General features: G+C 52.0%; 1 protein-coding gene across 2 annotated transcripts; it reads left to right on the forward strand.

Moving 5' to 3' along the window:
* Positions 1-3,560: 3,560 nt before the first annotated feature.
* On the forward strand, positions 3,561-14,629 carry TAL1 (TAL bHLH transcription factor 1, erythroid differentiation factor). 2 transcript variants are annotated; one of them, XM_054073393.1, is made up of 5 exons: positions 3,570-3,773; positions 4,987-5,136; positions 7,023-7,451; positions 9,157-9,248; positions 13,620-14,629. In XM_054073393.1, coding segments are annotated over exons 2-5 (942 nt in total). In that variant the 5' UTR covers positions 3,570-3,773; positions 4,987-5,134; the 3' UTR covers positions 14,039-14,629. The 2 variants fall into 2 exon arrangements, with proteins under 2 accessions (XP_053929367.1, XP_053929368.1); XM_054073392.1 differs by lacking the exon at positions 4,987-5,136 and having other exon boundaries at positions 3,561-3,773.
* Positions 14,630-17,494: the final 2,865 nt, after the last annotated feature.

Raw genomic sequence — 17,494 nt, forward strand, 5'->3', positions numbered from 1 at the left:
AAGGATGTCAGTTGCTACTGAACTCTTTGAGTTGAGAGTTCTAATGCTGGGATAAGCAAAACTAATTGATTTAATTTTGTTCTGTATTAACATACAAATATTCTGTCTTCAGACGCTACAGTCTATTGATGAAACAGCCCTTTTCCATAACCCTCTGATGATAATATTCCATAAGCTGAAGAATTCAGTTATTTATTAACAGCGCCATTTCTGTTAAGTCTTTGACTTCTGTTCGATTTGTGTTTGTGGTGACTTTGCATTGTTCCCTGGTGACCCCCTGGTGCTGGGAGCCCCAGGTGCCGGTGTTGGCTGTCGTGGCTCAGCCTTCCTTTGGCAAGTACGTCTAAGGCCACCGCTCAGCCAGCGTGGCTGTGCTGTAACACACCTCTGTCCTGACCTCTTGGTCTTGGAAATGAGACACCGGTGCTGGAAGCGGCAATTCATTCCAATTCCCACCACTGCTGACAGGAGGACAGTGCGGAGTGATGCCTGAGCCATCTGTTTTCTCACTGGTCACATCAACATGCTTTAACAGGAGTTTGAACGTACTTTGTTTTTAATGATGGCATTGTCTCAACAGAAGTTCAGGCTACGGTGCTGACCTTGTCTTTCCTGCACTGAGAATGTTAAACGAGAGATTAAAACACCCCATGTTGAAGTCCTGGGCCTTTCCCGCTCCAACCCAAAAAACTGCGCTGTTGGTCCATGGTATGTTTGAGTGATTACTAATTGCTAATTAATTTATTACAATGAGAGGAGTGTGTTTTCAATTGTCTAACACTTTTGTGGGTTAAGAAGCCATTTGCCGTTTCAGAGCCAGCACAGAGAGAGGAAGGCAGCAGCTCCTTCCAAGCTGTGTCAGAATTTTGCTCCTCTCGTGCAGCCTCTTCCATCAACAAGAGTATTTGCTTCCTTTCAGGAAAGGTACTACTTTGCTGTGCTGAAAAATAAAACCTTTCTGAGTCCCTGAATCTCCCCTGGATCAGGCACGAGCTTGTTATCCGGCAGCGCATTTTCTGCTGAATCAGTCAAAAAATAGTTAATGTTTTTGAACATTCCAGTGAGATGAATGAGGCAATTCATACCTCTCAGCTATTGTTGTAGGGTTTTGTTTTTTGTTTCCTATTGTAAAATGTCTGGAAACACAGGAAGATGACAGCTGTATTGGTTAATATTTTAAAGACTTTCTTCAAATGCTTGAGGGCTAGGAACGATTTGAAAACAAAAGCCAAGATCCTTGCACACGGCTCAGGACAAGGGTGTGGTGTTATGTTAAGTTACACAAATCATATAATCCTGGACAGCAACCTCTGCACAAGTGAAAAATTAATTTACCAAAAAAAAAAAAACCACCCTTCCCTAAAGCGGCTTTTCCTTTTGTGGTGTAGTGCTGAGTAATTCCAAGATGCTTGGATTATTATTATTATTTTTCCTGAAGCATTTAGTGCAGCCTGGACTCAAAAAAAACATGGAAAGCTGGGTTTGGCTTTCTTAACCCTGAGCGATGGGGACCGCGCCATCCATGTTCACGCAACAACACCTGAGGGGGGGCAGGGCAGCACAGTTTGAGGTTTTATTGTTGGGTTTGCTTCTGTTATTTCTGTCTATTCTTTTATTAAAAGAAATACAGTCCTTGCTCACAAGGTTTTGGGCCTGCTCAGAGCATCGCCGAGGCTCCTTAGCGTATCATTTCGGTGCTTCCTACCGCAGGGCTTGCTTTGCCTTGCGGAAAACAGGGTGAGGTGGGAACCGTGGCAGGGCAGTGGCGGGGAAAGGTGCTGTCACCTGTCCCCCCAGGTCCCCGTTCGGCTGGAGGGGAGGTTGCCCGGCGGGGAGCACCGTGCGGGCGGGGATGCAGCGGCTCTCGGGGAGCAGAAGATGCTCGGTTTCCTAATCTCCCCCGCCCAGCCCCGGCTGTTCTATCTTTAACGCTTCCTGTTGGGGAGAGGAGCCGGCATGAAAATGGTCGTGTTTCCTGGCGGGGAGGCACGGCGGCTTCTCCAGTCGTGACCGCCTCTGCCCCGCCGCCCCACGCACCGCGCCGGCATCGTGCGGGCTCTGCCGGCCGGGACCCGACCCGGGGGGAGCAAACCTCTCCCACGGCCGCAGCCGGAGCGGGAGGGCGAAGGGAAGGAGTGAAAGGAAGAATAACAGCTCCGGCATTTCCCCCTGCGGGAGGGCGTGCAGGTGGCGGGGAGACAATAGGGACCCCCGCGCCCCCGGGGGCGGCCGCTCCGCATCGCCCCGCCGCCTTCTCCCCCGGGCTCCGGGCGGGACCGGGGCACACAGCGTCGCCCCAGCCCCGCAGCAAGGACACAGGGGCGTCCCGGGAGGCGTCGAGCCCCGCTCCCCCGCTCCCCGCTCCGCTCTCCGAGGAGATTTCGTTGGTTTTCGGCCGCCCGGGCAGGTCGATCCCTCGAGCGATCGAAAAGCGCTCCCCACCGCCCTCTGTAGAACCGCTTGACCCGGGGGTGTCCGTGGAACGGCCCCTGGGCCCCTCAGCATCCCTGCCTCTCCCTTCTTTCCCCTGCAGGGACCCTCTGGCCATTTGGGAGGCTGTCAGAGGCGCCCCGTCCCTCGCAAGTACCATGTAGGGTCCCCGACCCCTACATTCGTCCCCCCTCTGTCCCGCAACAGCCGCTCCGCTCATACGATGGCTCTGGCGAAGTCTGGGGTGTCCTTGTCCCCCCTTTCCCCGCAGCTGCAGGGCTGAGCCCCAGCCCCGACGGGGCGCACAGCCGGTCCGTGTCCCCGAGCCCCTGTGGCTGCCCCGGGCGGCCCAGAGTCCTTTCTCTGCCTTCCCCACGGCCCTCTCCTCCAGGCTCGGCCCTGCCCTCGGCTCCGGGCTCTCCCCTCCGCTCACATCCCAAATTCCCCGAGGGCTATGGGTGCCCGTTGTGTACCCGCTCCGCTCCTCGCCCCCAGCATCCCCCGGCCCGGCAGGGATGCTCGGGAGTCGGGATGGGGAGGTGGGATGGGGCGGTGGGATGGGGAGGTGGGATGGGGCGGTGGGATGGGGAGGTGGGATGGGGAGGTTGCCCCAGTTCAGCCCTTCAAAGAGGGAGGAAGGTTGGGATGGAGCCACTTCTCTCCCAAACATCTCCTCTCGATGTGCTTTATTTACCTCCTCTTGTCCCAAACCAGCCCACACCCCTTCCCTCTCTCTCTGTCAGCATCTCCAACAATTTATTTTGGCTCATTAAATTTAATTAAGAACGGAGTAGGTGTTCCATATTTAATAAATGTTTAAAAAAAAACGAAAAAAAAAAAAAAGCAGGGGCATAATAACCTCCAAGAGGACTAAAATAAAGAATTGCTATTCAGATGCGGGCAGACACAGTGCAATTTTTTATTACTCTCTCTCTCTCTTTTTTTTTTTTTTTTTTTTTTTTTTTTTTTTTTTTTGCAGTGTCTTTTTAAGAGCATCTAAGCACACACACATAAAAAGCTAGAAGGCATGCATTCCGGAGTTATTCCTATGCATATCCCTGCAATAATTTTCCGCTTTCCTTCGATAAAATTGCCAAATAATAATGAATCATTTCATAAATAATGGGTTTAGAAGCTTATCAGGGCAGGCGGGCCACTGCTGGGGTTTTATCTCTCTCGGCCACATTGCAGTAGTGTTCCGCTCTCCATACTAAATAGGAAACTGGACGTGATGTGGAATTAGAGCCTACCCAGCTGAAGCCACCCAACGCTTACTACAAATATAGCCGCGATGCGTAGGCCACAAAATGGCTCCACTCACTTTTCCCAATGAAAAGCAAATGGTGAGTAGAGAGGGATCCGGCCCTGCAGCCGTGGGGTGGCGGGATGGGGTGCTGGGGGGTCCTAGGGGGCAGCGAGGGGGGCTTGGGGGGCTTCTGCCCCATGGGAGAGACAGGTGAAGGGGGGGAAAAAAACACAGAGTCTTTCTTGCGGTTGGGTTTTAATCTGTTTCTCTTGTTTGATGAGGGGTGGGTGGGGAGAGGGAGATGCTTTCCCTTTTGAGAATGTGGGGTGCGCTCTCCCCCGGGACCCCCATCTGTGGGGAGCCAGGGGCGAAGCAGCCGCTGGGCCTGGCTTCTCCAGCCTCTCCCGGGGTGGGATAGGATGGGATGGGATGGGACAGGGGGGACAGGAGGACCACGGCCGCGTTCCTGGGGTCCCCCCCGTGTACGCTCCCCATTCTTTGGGGTAATTTCCCTACAAAAGGGCCAGCGAGAAAGGTGCATTTCTGGGCTGGAAATTTCCTGCCGATCCACGGATGGAAAACAAAAGGATTTTGCGGAGCAGAAACCAGCGGGCGGGGAATGAATACCACCCCCCCCGCACCTCCTTCCCCATTTTTTCGAAACGAAATCACCCCCAAATGAAGGCAAAACGCTGCGGCTGTTTTTGCGGGTGCGTGTATTCCGTTTTTAACGAAAACGGGAGCAGACGCCATCGGGTTTATTTCGTTTTTTTACAGAAGGGAAACCCTTATTTTTCCTGATTTCATTGCCGGGGGGTGGGAGCCGTCCTCGCCTTCCTGTTGATCCACGGCCGGCGCGGCACCTCGGGCGGGAGCGCTGCCGGTAACCGGGCCCTTTAGGAATTAATTCGTTCCTTTAGGAATTAATTCGTTCCTTTAGGAATTAAATCTTCCAGGCGGGCGTAGGAGAAACAACGCCGCCGCTCTTTGCCAACCCATCGGGACAAAACCAACTCCCGTCTCCGGCCCCGTCTGGGATATCCTCCCAGGGACACCGGGCTTACGATGTGCCCAAAAACCAATTCGCCCCAAATATCGGGCTGATTTTTTTCTCCCTTATTTTTTTTTCTTCTTCACGTCTGTTTTAATCTATTTTTTGTTTTCGTGGCTCCGGGGGTGATGGGAGGTATCCCCTAGACCGGGGGCCACCCCGGGGTGCCTCCCCTCCTCCTCTTTCTCCCTGGCAATCCACGAGATCCACCCTCTCCTCTTTTTCTCCCCCCCCCTTTCCCCGTTTCTCTTCCTCCCAGGATTTAGCAATTTTATCCCGATGCGGGTGTCCTTCCTCCCTGTAAAGTCGTAAGTAGCTCGAGGTGGGAGGAGTAAATTCAGCCTGACACTGAGAGCGCTTTTGTTGAAACAGGAGAGACTTGCGGTGTCCCTACTTAAATATGACACATGTGAGTAATCTCTTCCCATACAATATCGGAATAAGCAATTAGATTTTTTCCTTCTAGAGGGCTGGCGGGGAGGGGGCTGGAGGGAAGGCAGCGAGTTTGTGCGTTGGGTTGAGTGGGTTTGGGTTTTTTTTTTCACCCCTCATTTTTATTTTTCACGAGAAATGTGGAGGTAGGACCAAAAAAAATTGGTTTTCTCCCATAATTCAGCCCAGCAGAAACGAAAAAAAAAAAAGAATAAATTACGCCAGGCAAAGGAGAGAGAAGGATGAGAGCTCCACCGAGCTCCTATTTATCGGGGGAAAAGAAAACGAAGGAAGGGGGTGGTGGAGAAAGAGCCCCGCGATAGTGGCGATATGGCTGCCTGCTCTCGGTGCCCTGTCGCGATAGAGTTCGTTCTATGGGAGCAGAGGGACAGTGTGCGGTGCCCCTTCCTTGGGCAGCGAGGGCTGGGGGTAGATGGACCCCCTTAGAGCCTGGTTTAACCCCCCAAAAGTGGCTTCGTTTGTCTTACGCCGTTAAAAAAGAATAAATCATAAAAGCGGGCGGCGAGGCGGTGGCCCCCGGGGCTGAGACCGCTGCCGGCGGGGCGGGAAAAGGGGCGGCCAACACCCCAAAACGGGGAGAAACCCCCCAAAACGGGGCTGCGGGGGGAGGGGGGCAGCCTCCTTCCACCCGGCCGCGGAGCCGCGATGCTGCCCACGCTCGGGATGGGGTTCGGGAGAGGGGAAAGGGGGGGGTCCGGCCGCCCCGTGGGGGCCGCGGCGCTGCGCGACGTTACAGCGGCGCCTCGTTCCGCGGTTCTCCGTGACGTCACGGCGGGGCCGGGGCGATCCGTGACGTCACGGCGCAGCACGGCGTGGCCGCGGGGACCCATCCCAGCGACGAACCCCGACCGATGGGGTACGGGAAAGCTGGGGGGGGGGGTGGTGGGCTGCCGGCGGGGGCGCGGAGGGACAGGGCGAGGGGAATGGCTTTGCATCGGGAAGGGAAAGGTCTAGATTGGACGTTAGGAAGAAATTCTTCCTAATGGATTTCTTCCTGATTAGAAATTCTTCACCATGAGGGCGGTGAGGCCCTGGCACGGTCTGCCCAGGGAAGCTGTGGCTGCCCCATCCCTGGAGGTGCTCAGAGCCAGGCTGGATGGGGCTCGGAGCAGCCTGGTCCAGCAGGAGGTGTTTGGACCTGGATGAACTTTATGGTCTCCAACTCAAACCTTTCTATGGTTCATAGAATGGGGATGGTCTTTAGGTTCTCCAACCTAAATTCCACGTTTCTATGACCCCTGGAAGTGCTCAAGGCCAGGTTGTATGGGGCTTTGTGCAGGCTGGGTCCAGTGCAAGATGTCCCAGCCCATGGCAGGGCCTTCGGAACTGGATGGGCTTTATGGTCTCCAACCCAAAGCATTCAATATTTCATAGAATATGGACTGTCTTTAGCGACTCCAACCCAAAGCATTCCATGTTTCATAGACTGTGGATGAACTTTAAGGTCTCCAACTCAAACCATTCCATGTTTCATAGAATGTGGACGGTCTTTAGGGTCTCCAACCCAAACCATTCCATGTTTTATAGACTGTGGATGAACCTTAAGGTCTCCAACTCAAACCATTCCATGTTTCATAGACCATGGATGATCTTTAAGGTCTCCAACCCATTCCACGTTTCTACGATCCCTGGAGGTGCTCGGGCCAGGCTGGACGGGGCTTTGAGCGCCCCGGTCCAGCGGGAGGTGTCCCTGTCCGGGGTTGGAGCCGGGTGGATCCCTTCCACCCCAACCCGTCCAGGATTCGACGACCCGCGCCCTCCCCGCGTTTCCCCCCGCGGTCCCCGAGGCGGTGCCAGGGCGGAGCCTCCCCCCGCGCCCCTCACCGCCGCCTCTCTCCGCAGGACGATGGACCGGCCGCCCGCCCCGCCGCCCCCCAGTGACCCCCGCGATGCCCGCCGCCCCCGGCGCCAGGACTCGGAGCCCTCCACGGAGCCGGAGAGCAGCGCCCGCGCGGGGATGGAGGCGCCGGCCGAGCCGCAGCTGCTGCTCAACGGGGCGGCCAAGGAGGCGGGCCGCCCCTCCCCCGGGCCCCCCGCCGCCGCCGCCGTGCCCGTCATCGAGCTGGTGCGCCGGGGGGGCTCCCTGGACATAAAAAGCCGGGAGGCGGCGGGCGAGGCGATGCAGAGAGCGCCGGGCGCGGAGCCGTGCCGCGCCGCCGAGGCAGCCTGTGAGGCGCGCATGGTGCAGCTGAGCCCCCCCGCGCTCCCGCTGCAGCCCCCCGGCAGGGCCATGCTCTACGGGCTGGGGCAGCCCCTGGCCGCCATCAGCAGGTGCGGGGCCGGGGAGAGCGGGGAGGCGGGAGAGGGGAGAGGGAGGGAGAGAAGGGGGAATGAGGGAGGGAGAGAGGGAGAGAGAGAAGGGGAGAAGGAGGGAGAGAGGGGAAAAGAGAAGGAGAAAGGGGAGAAGGAGGGAGAGAGGGGAAGAGAGAAGAGGGGAAGGGGACAAGGAGGGAGGGGAAGGGAGAAGGGAAGAAGGGGAGGATGAGGAAGAGAGAGAGGGGAAGAGAGAAGGGGAGAAGGAGGGAAGGAGGGAGGGGAAGAGAGAAGTAGAGATGGAGGGAGAGGAGAGGAGAAGGAGAGAAGGAGGGAAGGAGAGGAAGAGAGAAGGAGGGAAGGGGAGAAGGAGGGGAAGAGAGAAGGAAGGAAGGAAGGAAGGAGGGGAAGGGAGAAGGAGGGAGGAAAGGAGGGCTGAGAGAAGGAGAAAGGAGAAAAAGAGGGATGAAGGAGAAGAGAGAAGGATGGAGGGAAGGAGGGATGGAGGGAGAGAAGGAGGAAAGAAAGGAGAGAAGGAGAGGAAGAGAGGAGGAGGGAGGAAAGGAGAGATGGAGAGAAGGAGGGAAGGAGAGAAGGAGGGAGAGATGGAAGAAGAGATGGAGGGAGAGGAGCAGAGATGGAGGGAGAGGAGGGAGGAAAGGAGGGATGGAGGGAAGGAGAGAGGAAAGGAGAAATGGAGGGGAAGAGAGAAGGAGGGAGAAAAGGAGGGAGGGAGGAAAGAGAAGGAGAGAAGGGAGGGAGGGAGGAAGGGAGGGAGGGAGGTATGGAGAGTAGGGGGAAGGAAAAGAGGGATGGAGGGAAGGGGGAATGAAGGAGTGATGGAGAGAAGGAAGGAAGAAAGGAGGGATGGAGGGAAGGAAGGAGGAAAGGAGATATGGAGGGAAAGAGAGAAGGAGGGAGGAAAGGAGTGATGGAGGGAAGAAGAGGGAAGGAAGGAGGGATGGAGGGAAAGAGGGATGGAGGGAGAAAAGGAGGGAGGGAAGGAAGGATGAAAGGAGGGATGGAGGGAAGGAGAAAAGGAAGGAAGGAGTGATGGAGGGAGGAATGGAGGAAGGAGAACAGCAGCAGAAGCGGGATCAGCATCCCTTCCTCTGCTCGGGGTTCAGGGCTTAGTCATTGCGGGTTTGCATGCAACTTTGAAAAGGAAGAAAGGGGAAAAAAAATTAACCCAAAACGAAACACTGTCGTTCCTAGGAAAAAAAAAAAAAAAGATAATTCAGGGTAGCAATGCTGCGGGTGGAGCAGATATTTGGCGGTGATCCCGTCCTGAGGCGCAGCAAAGGGGTCCGCCAGTAAACGTGGTGTTTGTTGAGGGCTGGTTTAGACCCTCAGAGCTCCTTGGACTCTTCATCCTCCGAGGAGTCCTGCAAAGGGACAGAAAGCGCTGCTGCAGGGGCAGAGGGCAGATTGCAGTCTCCTCTCCTGGGGAGGCTGCGGTGCTGCCTGGCTCGGGTGAGGGGGTGCGTTTGTACCCAGGAGCCGCCAGCCCGGGTGCCCCACACTGCTCCTATCCCCCTGCCCACGGTGCGTGTCCCCGAGCAGCCGCGTGTCGTGTGGCCGCACGACCCCGGGCTCGGCTTCGTGATCCTTGGGCTCCCTGTGAGGTCACGGAGCAGCTCTGCTTCCCCCTGCGCGGGGGCCCAGTCACGCCGAGGGGGGGATATTGCTGTGTCCTCACGACCTCTCTGCCTTTCGTTTGCAGCGGGTTTTTCGGTGAACCGGACTCCTTCTCCATGTACGGCAGCAACCGGGTGAAGCGGAGACCTTCTCCCTACGAGATGGAGATCGCTGACGGTGAGAGCGTTTGGCCCCTACGCTGGCTCTTTTTGCGGGTTCCCCATCTGCTGCTCAGTGCCACATCCTGGGATTAAACCCCCACATCGCAAAGGGCAAATAGAGAGCCTGTGGTGGGCAGGGTAGCTCCTCCGATAAAGTTCCGTACAGCAGAGTCCGGGTCTGACCCCACTAATGACCAGCAGCCTGCTCAGAGGATTTGCTTTCATGCAGCAAAGCGGTTCAGCGTATGGTTAATTACATCCCTGTTCTGCAAATTGCTTAGAGATTAATTCTGAAGGAAGCCACTAAATTTAAGGCTTTGTTGAAGTGCAGGGGCTGGATCAGGGCCATTGCAGTGACACGCTGTGTTTGCAAACCCTTCCAGCCAGGAGACATTTGTAACGGCAGCCTTGGGCAGAATGATCCCACCCGTCTTTAAACTATCTAGAAGCAAAGGGCTAAACCTGTGCTAAGGTCCACAGGGTCGCAACAGGACTGTGTCCAGTCCCTTTGTCAGTTTGGCTGCACCTTGATTCCATAGAAATCCCCACCGTGCTGCGCTCTGCTGTGGAGAAATATCCCAGGCTGGGGCTCATGGCAGAGCCTGGGAGCAGATGTGGAGGGTGACAGCGGTGTCCGAGCAGAGATCCCAAGTGTGGGGATCTCTGCTGGACTAACAGGATTATTTTACAGAAAAGCAGGCAAGGAGAAGGCAGGGCAGGATCTCACTGCCTGCTCCAGGCAGCTGGCGTGGGTTGCGGGAGGCTGCGTGCAGGTAGTGGCACTGCCCGTGCAAAGGGACCTTTGCAAGAACAATTTGCACATGGAAGGCTGACACGTTTCTCTGCAGAGTTAACAGCCCATACAAATGAGATTCATCGAAGTCTGTCTTCTCTTTAGCAATTATAAAGAGTGTATTTCAATTGCCGGTCAATTAATTTTTCTCCTTTCTAGCTGCCTGTCCCTTTCCTTCTACCCAGCTAAGCTAAAATCAGATCAAATCATAATCCACATCACTCCAAAATAATACAGAATGAAAAGATGGGCTCAGGCCGTTATCTGCGTTCATCAGTCCCTCTCTCCCCGCGCTCTCCCTCCTCTTTCTGCCTGGTCCTTTCAGAGCACAGCCCCATGGGGCAGGGGTTGTCTCAGCCCCCGGCACAAGGAGGTCTTTTTGTCTGGATTTCGATTTGGAGGCTTAGCAGTTACGGTGAGAGTCCATCAAATCACGGTGTCAGGCTGAAGCTTTCAACTTGCTGTTAAATTAGATATTAAGGATTACTGAGATCTTTGGTTGTAACCAACCTTTTGGACATGTGTTTGCCAGGTATTGCAGGTGTAGAGATTGAGCCTGATCCTGCACATTTCTGGCTTTTGTGAATTTCCAACACTAGGCTAAGATTTTCTGGGGTTTTTTTTTGGAAAAAATAAGTACCAGACGGTGCTATCTAAACAGGAGAAATTTATAGGGATGCACATCCCACGCTGAGGCACCTGTGCTGTCTTCTGGGCTTTGCTTGTCACTCTGATGCTCACCTCCTGCGGGTCCTCAGCCCTCGGGAGGTGCAGAAGCACAGAAAGGTCTTGCTGGGTGCTTGGTTTGGTTTCCTCCGTAGGGAAACGAGTGGTGGTTTTTTGCAACTCTTTCTTTAACCATTTTGGGGGAAGTTTGGTGCACTGAATATCTTCTTATAAAACAGATGTAAATGGAGATAAAGATGTAAAAAAAGATATTTGAAAGGATATTCTGTAACTTTGAGAGCTCACCTTTGTACTAGTTTTCCTCAGATTTCTAATTGCAGTTAAAAAAAGTCAGTCAATCAATTGGAACAAAAACCACACAGAAATTCTTAGCCAACTGCTTAAATGAATTATGAAGGAAGTTTCTTTATGAGAAGTAAATCTCCTCTGTTATAACACAGCTATAGGGGCATTTTAAATTTCTCCATTTGTTGACATATTTTGGCCCAAACCAAATTTTGTTTAATTTGATTGATGCAGGAATCAAAAACCTGAGTGGTGTCTGAACTTGTGTTAGGTACTGGAGCTTCGTTTGGGAGCCTCTGGAGGAAAAATAACAGGTCTTTTTTTTTTTTCTGATTTCTGACCTATTTATGAACAAATACCTTTTAGTCGGCAGCTTTCAGTGAACAGAAACACATGTTCGAATACTGTGAGTCTCTTCAGATTTTTTTTTGAAAACAAACAGTCTCCCAAGGGTTTTTCCTCATACGCTTATGGGAGTAAAATGGTTTTAAGCTGCATCTCCTCCTAGGTTCAAGGCTGGTTGCTTTGTCTTGTCTGCAAAGAGCATTTAAACGTTGAAGCTGTTGTATGATTGTAGCAGATTGCAGCACATTCTCCACAGCCCTATTAGCAGTGCTGGGCAGCCTGATGTTCTTGAGGTCCCCTTAGTGCCCACCACCCTTCCCAGAACCTTGTGGCGGAGCAGGCTGTGCACATCAGGGACAGAACCCCTTCCTTTTCCATGAGGTCTTGCGCATTAATTCATATAAAGACCATTTGTGTACTGTTCGGGAGTGGAAAGTTGGCTTTATTAAAGCATCAGACCAGGATCTTAGAGGTTGGAGATGAGTTTCTCATTCCGACAGCACCCAGCTTATCCCAGGAGCTCACTGTGATTTTGGAGGACACCCTGTACACTGCAAGGAGAAGTGACTTGTACAGTTGTTTGCACAGCGGAGAGACTGGGAGCTTTAATCTGGCTGTTTGGGAGTGTGTACCCACGCAAACCCTGCAGTGAGGGTATTTTGTGCGACGCGCTGGACCGAAGGGTCTCAGAATCCCCTGAAGGGAGGAAGATGCAGTGGTATGTAATCAGCTGGAATGTGGAATTCCTCTTCTAGCGTTGTGCTAGGTAGGGTCTGTCAAGGTGCAGCCTCACTACGATGCCTCCAAAGTCACATCTGTTAGACTGCTTTGCTGCAGCCAAGAGTTTTGCTATATAAGAATAATGATGTTTCGGTGCTCCCCCCGGATACTGGTTTCGCTGGGGGATGGCAGAGCTATGGGCTGAACTGCTCACCATGGCCAGGGACTTAGTCCCACCAGGAAGGAGCAGTTAGACAAGTTTCTCAGAGTAGGGACTACAGGGGAGAGATGATGCGGATGGAAGTATCCGCAGACTGTCCTTTGGTGTACGACTCACTGATGTGTTGCCTGCAAGTCTTTGCTTTATACTTTGTGATGGTTTTCCCATACTACGGAGATTTCTGGCATAGCCATTCTCCTACAGTTGCATGAGATTGTGGTGTCCTTTTGGTGTCTCCTGGAGGTGGAGATGGAAAGGGCTTAATAATAAAAGCATCTTCTGGTAGTATCTCCTTACATGAACTGATTTCCATGGACTCAAGGACCTGCGGTCCTGATTTACAGCATTGCTACCCCTGATGCACAGTACTTCTGGGTAGACATGCTTTTGGATCTCTTCTAGCTGTCTTGATAGTGTCTTGCTCAAGGTAACAGGAGGTACCTTGGTGATCTGAAAGGAGAATTAGTGCATTTTGTGCGTCTGTCGTGCGTAGTGTGCCCCATCAGAAATATGACCGTAAAATTATGGGGATTTCATTGGAGTTCACATGTGACTGAGCCAAATGAACTCCTCTAACAATTTGTAGTCCCTCCCCCAATTAGTGTCAGACAGGATGTTTTTGCCCTGCAGCACTGATGTGCAGAGAGAGCAGGCGGTCTTCAGGTCAACTGTGAAGCTTCTTCATTCTCCACTTGTGATCACCCTTCCTGCAGTGGCGCTGCGCTCACTCTGTGGGTCACGTTGCTACCTGTCCTCCTTGCTAAGGGGCAAATCCTGCCACCTGGTTTCATACAAACCACCCAGAGGACTGGTGGCTGTCTTGTGCTCTCTATCAGCTCTGGATCCTGCCTACATCAGGGAAGATCTCTGGATTTTAGAGTTGTCAAAGCCTCCACTCAAGCTAATTTCCTCCTGTCCCGATGGTGTGTTCTTAAGACACTTTTGGGATAGGAAATAAAACCGTCTAGTGAGACAAACTTTTAACAGGACCTTTGTTGCTGAGACACCCTTGTTGATGAGCTGTGATACCCTAAAAATACAGCAGCCTTCTGCACATGTCATGGCCTAAGCCTTCCTCCTTGGAGAGGAAAATATAGGCATCTTAGGAGACATCTAAAAAGATCAACTCTGTTTTTCTCTTCCGCTGCATTGAACAGAGGTTATGGCTACTTCAGCTTGTCAGGTTAGCTTCTAGTTATCTGGAAACTCCTGTTTCACTGCCCTGTGGATGTCACTAAAATAAGTCTGTTAATGTGGGAAACAGTGGCCTATTCAGCAAAGTAATAAAAGTTTACCTGTTATGCTCTGCTCCTAATCCTGCGTGATTGCAATTGCAGGTCCTCATACGAAAGTGGTTCGTCGCATTTTTACCAATAGCCGGGAGAGGTGGAGACAGCAGAATGTCAACGGAGCCTTTGCAGAGCTTCGCAAGCTCATCCCCACTCACCCACCTGACAAAAAACTGAGCAAGAATGAGATTTTGCGCCTGGCTATGAAATACATCAACTTCCTGGCCAAGCTGCTCAACGACCAGGAGGAAGAAGGAAACCAAAGGGGCAAAGTGAACAAAGACTCTGGGATAGTCCAGGAAGACCTCCTGCAGGATATGTTGTCTCCTAACTCTAGCTGTGGAAGTTCTTTAGACGGAGCAGCAAGCCCGGACAGCTTCACAGAAGAGCACGAAACACTAGATTCGAAGCACACGCGGAGCCTGCACCATGCCATTCTCCCCGTAGAAGGCAACACGCAGCGGTGATGACCTTCTGCATCGCTCCCAAAGCACCAAGTGGGGAGGCAAGACCTGAGTGTGTGGATGATGGAACTTGTGCCTGTGGGATTTTTGACTGCTTTTCCCCAGGGTCTCGGGCTCTCCATCCTCCCCAGCCTGGGATGGAGCGGCCGCTGCATTGGCCGAGGACAAGACCAAACCAGATGGACGTTCCGCATTGAGGTACGTGATCGTACAAAGAAGAAAAGCATTGAAGTCATCTTCATTGTACATACTGCTCCTGACGTGACTTTGTGGAGGGGAAGGAGACGTGGCCGGCACCTTTCCAGCGTTTAGAGGGTTCTCAGACTTTTTGACAACCATCGCTTTTCAAAGGGTCGCCCAACTGAGACATGAAACTCCTCTTGCCCTGCTGGTGGAGGCCACTGAAGCTTTCCAGCTCCACGTGGCGCTGGAGACTGCTGAAACCTGCCAGTGCTACAGAATTTCTCCAACCCATGGCAGTCTGAGCAGGAGCTGGGGCCATGTGCTCCTGGTGTTCGAGAGCTTTTGACTGTATCTTTTTAAAGAGGTGAAAAAATACCCTCAGCAAAAGAACTATTAAAAGGATTAAGACTCCTTTTCTCTTCCCTTTTTTTTTTTTTTTTTAATTCACTATCTTTTTCCTTTCTTCCTTTTCCTTCTATCTAACTTTGGATTGTTTGGGGTTGTTGTATTTATGACGTGGGATTACTTCTGTTTAATGCTGTCATGCAGTATCCACTGAACGAAAAGGTACATAGGTGTTTTCTGCCACCCTCCCAGCCCCTGATTTTTCTGCTGGTAATGCTCAGCAGGTGAGCTCCAAGCCCTTTGTGTTCTCCTGGAGTTTTCCCAGTGGTTTCTGTAGGGCAAGAGCTTCTGTCAAGGAAGATGAATTTCAGAATTGGAAAGGGAAAAAAAAATCTGCTAGCGAAGCATCCCCTTGGACTGAGGGGTTTTTAAATACAAAAGCAACAAAAAGGCAAAAGGAGTTGATGATGCATCAACAGTGTGCATGTACATAGGATTATAAAGGGGTTTTAATGGTATGATTTGAATTTTTTTGTTTTATTGTGTGAAAATGGTGGTGGTTTAGCAGTACCAATGCCCGCAGGATGGACTCCAGTGCTGGATTTAATCCAGAGTTAGGAGGGTCCTCACCTGCCCAAGGCTGGTAGGAGGCCACAGCCTTTCTAAATCTTTGGAGGAAGGGCTAAAAGCAGGGTAGAATTAGCCTCCATTCGTGAGCACTTAGGCCACTGCAGACTGGATGGCTGCAGCTGAGCTGATCCTCTGATCCCTGCTGCTCCCTTGGGGAGGGCATTTGGGAAACAGAAGGACTGGGGTGCAGGAGGCTGTTGCGGCATCTGGGTGCTGAGGATCACATCATGCCATCACCACTGCATCAGGCCCATCTCTCATCCACCACTCGATGCCTGATGGAGCAATTGCCCTGAGCTCATCCTCTCCCTCTGCGGAGTTGTCAAGGCACAGAAATCCCTACCATGCTACAGTAAAAAAAAAATCCACCCACAAACATCCTTTGGAAGAGAAAAAGTCCTCCGAGTGGGGACGTCTTCCACCACACTCATTCCTTTTTGAGGGTGCTGAGGTACAAGAAACACGAGGATTTGTCTGCAAGCCCATCCAGGCTTTGTTCAGAGCCCCATAATTTCCATCCCTACTTGGTTTAAGCACCTCTTTGTAAAAATAGGTGTGAGACTGGCACATATATTGCCTGGGAAGGAGTCCTGACCCAAGCAAAGGTTTCCAGCATAGACCCCAAAAGCTCCAAAGCCACCAACTTCTCCCATCTTAAAAAGCGGAAAAGGAGGAAAGCTCTTTCCTGAGTCTGGATTGCCCGTGCATGAGCGTTTTTATTAAATGGGGTTTCTTGCAGGGCTGTGCTGGGGGAGAAGCGCTGGTGGGTGATGGAGTGATGCTGGAGAAGAGGTTTGGGCTGCTCCCTGTGCCAGGAGTGGGAGAAGCGGGTAGTGGGGGGGTAGCAGGAGGGGGCCCTCCAGGAAGGGAAGAGGACACTGTCACAAAGGTAAAGCTGTTCTTGGTTTTCAGCATTTGAAATAACCCCGGGGTAGAGTGAGTGAGGGGTTTACACCCCTTTTATTAAACTGTTGCAAGAAAAAATCACCAACACTCAGAAATTCCTCATTATCCACAAGTTTATTACTTCTATTTTTATTTTTTCAGTAGATGAAGAGTTAGGAAAATGGTACAACCCTGGCAGCACCCCCCCAACACCCGCACGCATACGTGTGTCTGCTCATAGCCCTTAGCAGAGCGCACAGTAGGTCTCCCGGGGTATGTACAGTTGTACTCTAATTGTGATTTGAATGGTACATTTCCTCTGCCCACCTCTCCTCCTGCCTGCTTCATCTCTCGCTGTGTGGACCATCGCCCCTTGTTTCTGTTGGAAACAGCACTTTGGGGCAATGTCGTACCATGTGAGTGAATTCCCACCTTACGACTTTTGGGTTTTTCAGTCCCATCCCTTTCTCTGTCACCCTCCACTTGGATTTCTGCATTTTTTCTGCAGAAACGAAGTAACCAGACCTGGTACCCTGAGTCTCAACCCACTGTGGACGTGCTATTTAGAAAACACATTTGTTGTAATGTGTGTGTATATATAAATATATATATATAATGAATATATCAAGAATATTTCTAAATAAAGTTTTACAAAGCAGCCTTCACTTTCTGTCTGTCTCTCTTCCACCTCATCACTTGGATCCGTCACTATCTCAGTATTTCATTCCTGGCTGTTACAGGGGAAGGATGCCAGGATGGTCCATTCTCAGCCATCGGGTCATAAACAGGCAGCAAAAACCTTTCAAAAGGATCTGCTCGTTTGTTTTTTTGCTTGGTTCATGCTGTCCAGCCCGGGCCTGGATTTTGCAGAGAGAGCAAGTTGGAGGAAGAGTGTGTGGGGCTGGCAGGAAGGAAGACTGGCGGTGAAGCAATCCCCCCGCCGCAGGCGAGCGTTACCAGCCACCGTGGTGTTACCCCCAGCACATTATTTGCAGGTCCTGTAAAGGCTCCAACAGTCTCTTTCCCTCTTTCGGGAAGGGGGATGGTGTAGGGAGGGGGCTACCGGGTGCAGCGCTGCTTCCCTTCACACCCTGGCAGTGTTCAGCCACGACTAAACAGGCAATGACAGTAATTCCTCTTTTTTTTTTTTTTTTCTTTTTAAACAACAACAAAAAAGAAGTTGTTATCTCAGCCATGTGCACAAATACTTTATAAACCAATTGAGCTGGTAACATTAGGTTACAGAGTGTTTACAGGCTAAGTGGTCCATTGAACGTGTGTTTAAGTGTTTATTTATCTATCTATAACTACAGCATTATGCTGCTGACAGTGGCCAACACCATACTCATAGCACGGAGCAGGTGAACAAGAACAGCGCTGTAGGTATTTTCTTGTCTTTAATTTCTATGATTCTCA

Source organism: Cuculus canorus, chromosome 8, assembly GCF_017976375.1.
Source record: "Cuculus canorus isolate bCucCan1 chromosome 8, bCucCan1.pri, whole genome shotgun sequence".
NCBI classification, from domain to species: Eukaryota; Metazoa; Chordata; class Aves; order Cuculiformes; family Cuculidae; genus Cuculus; species Cuculus canorus.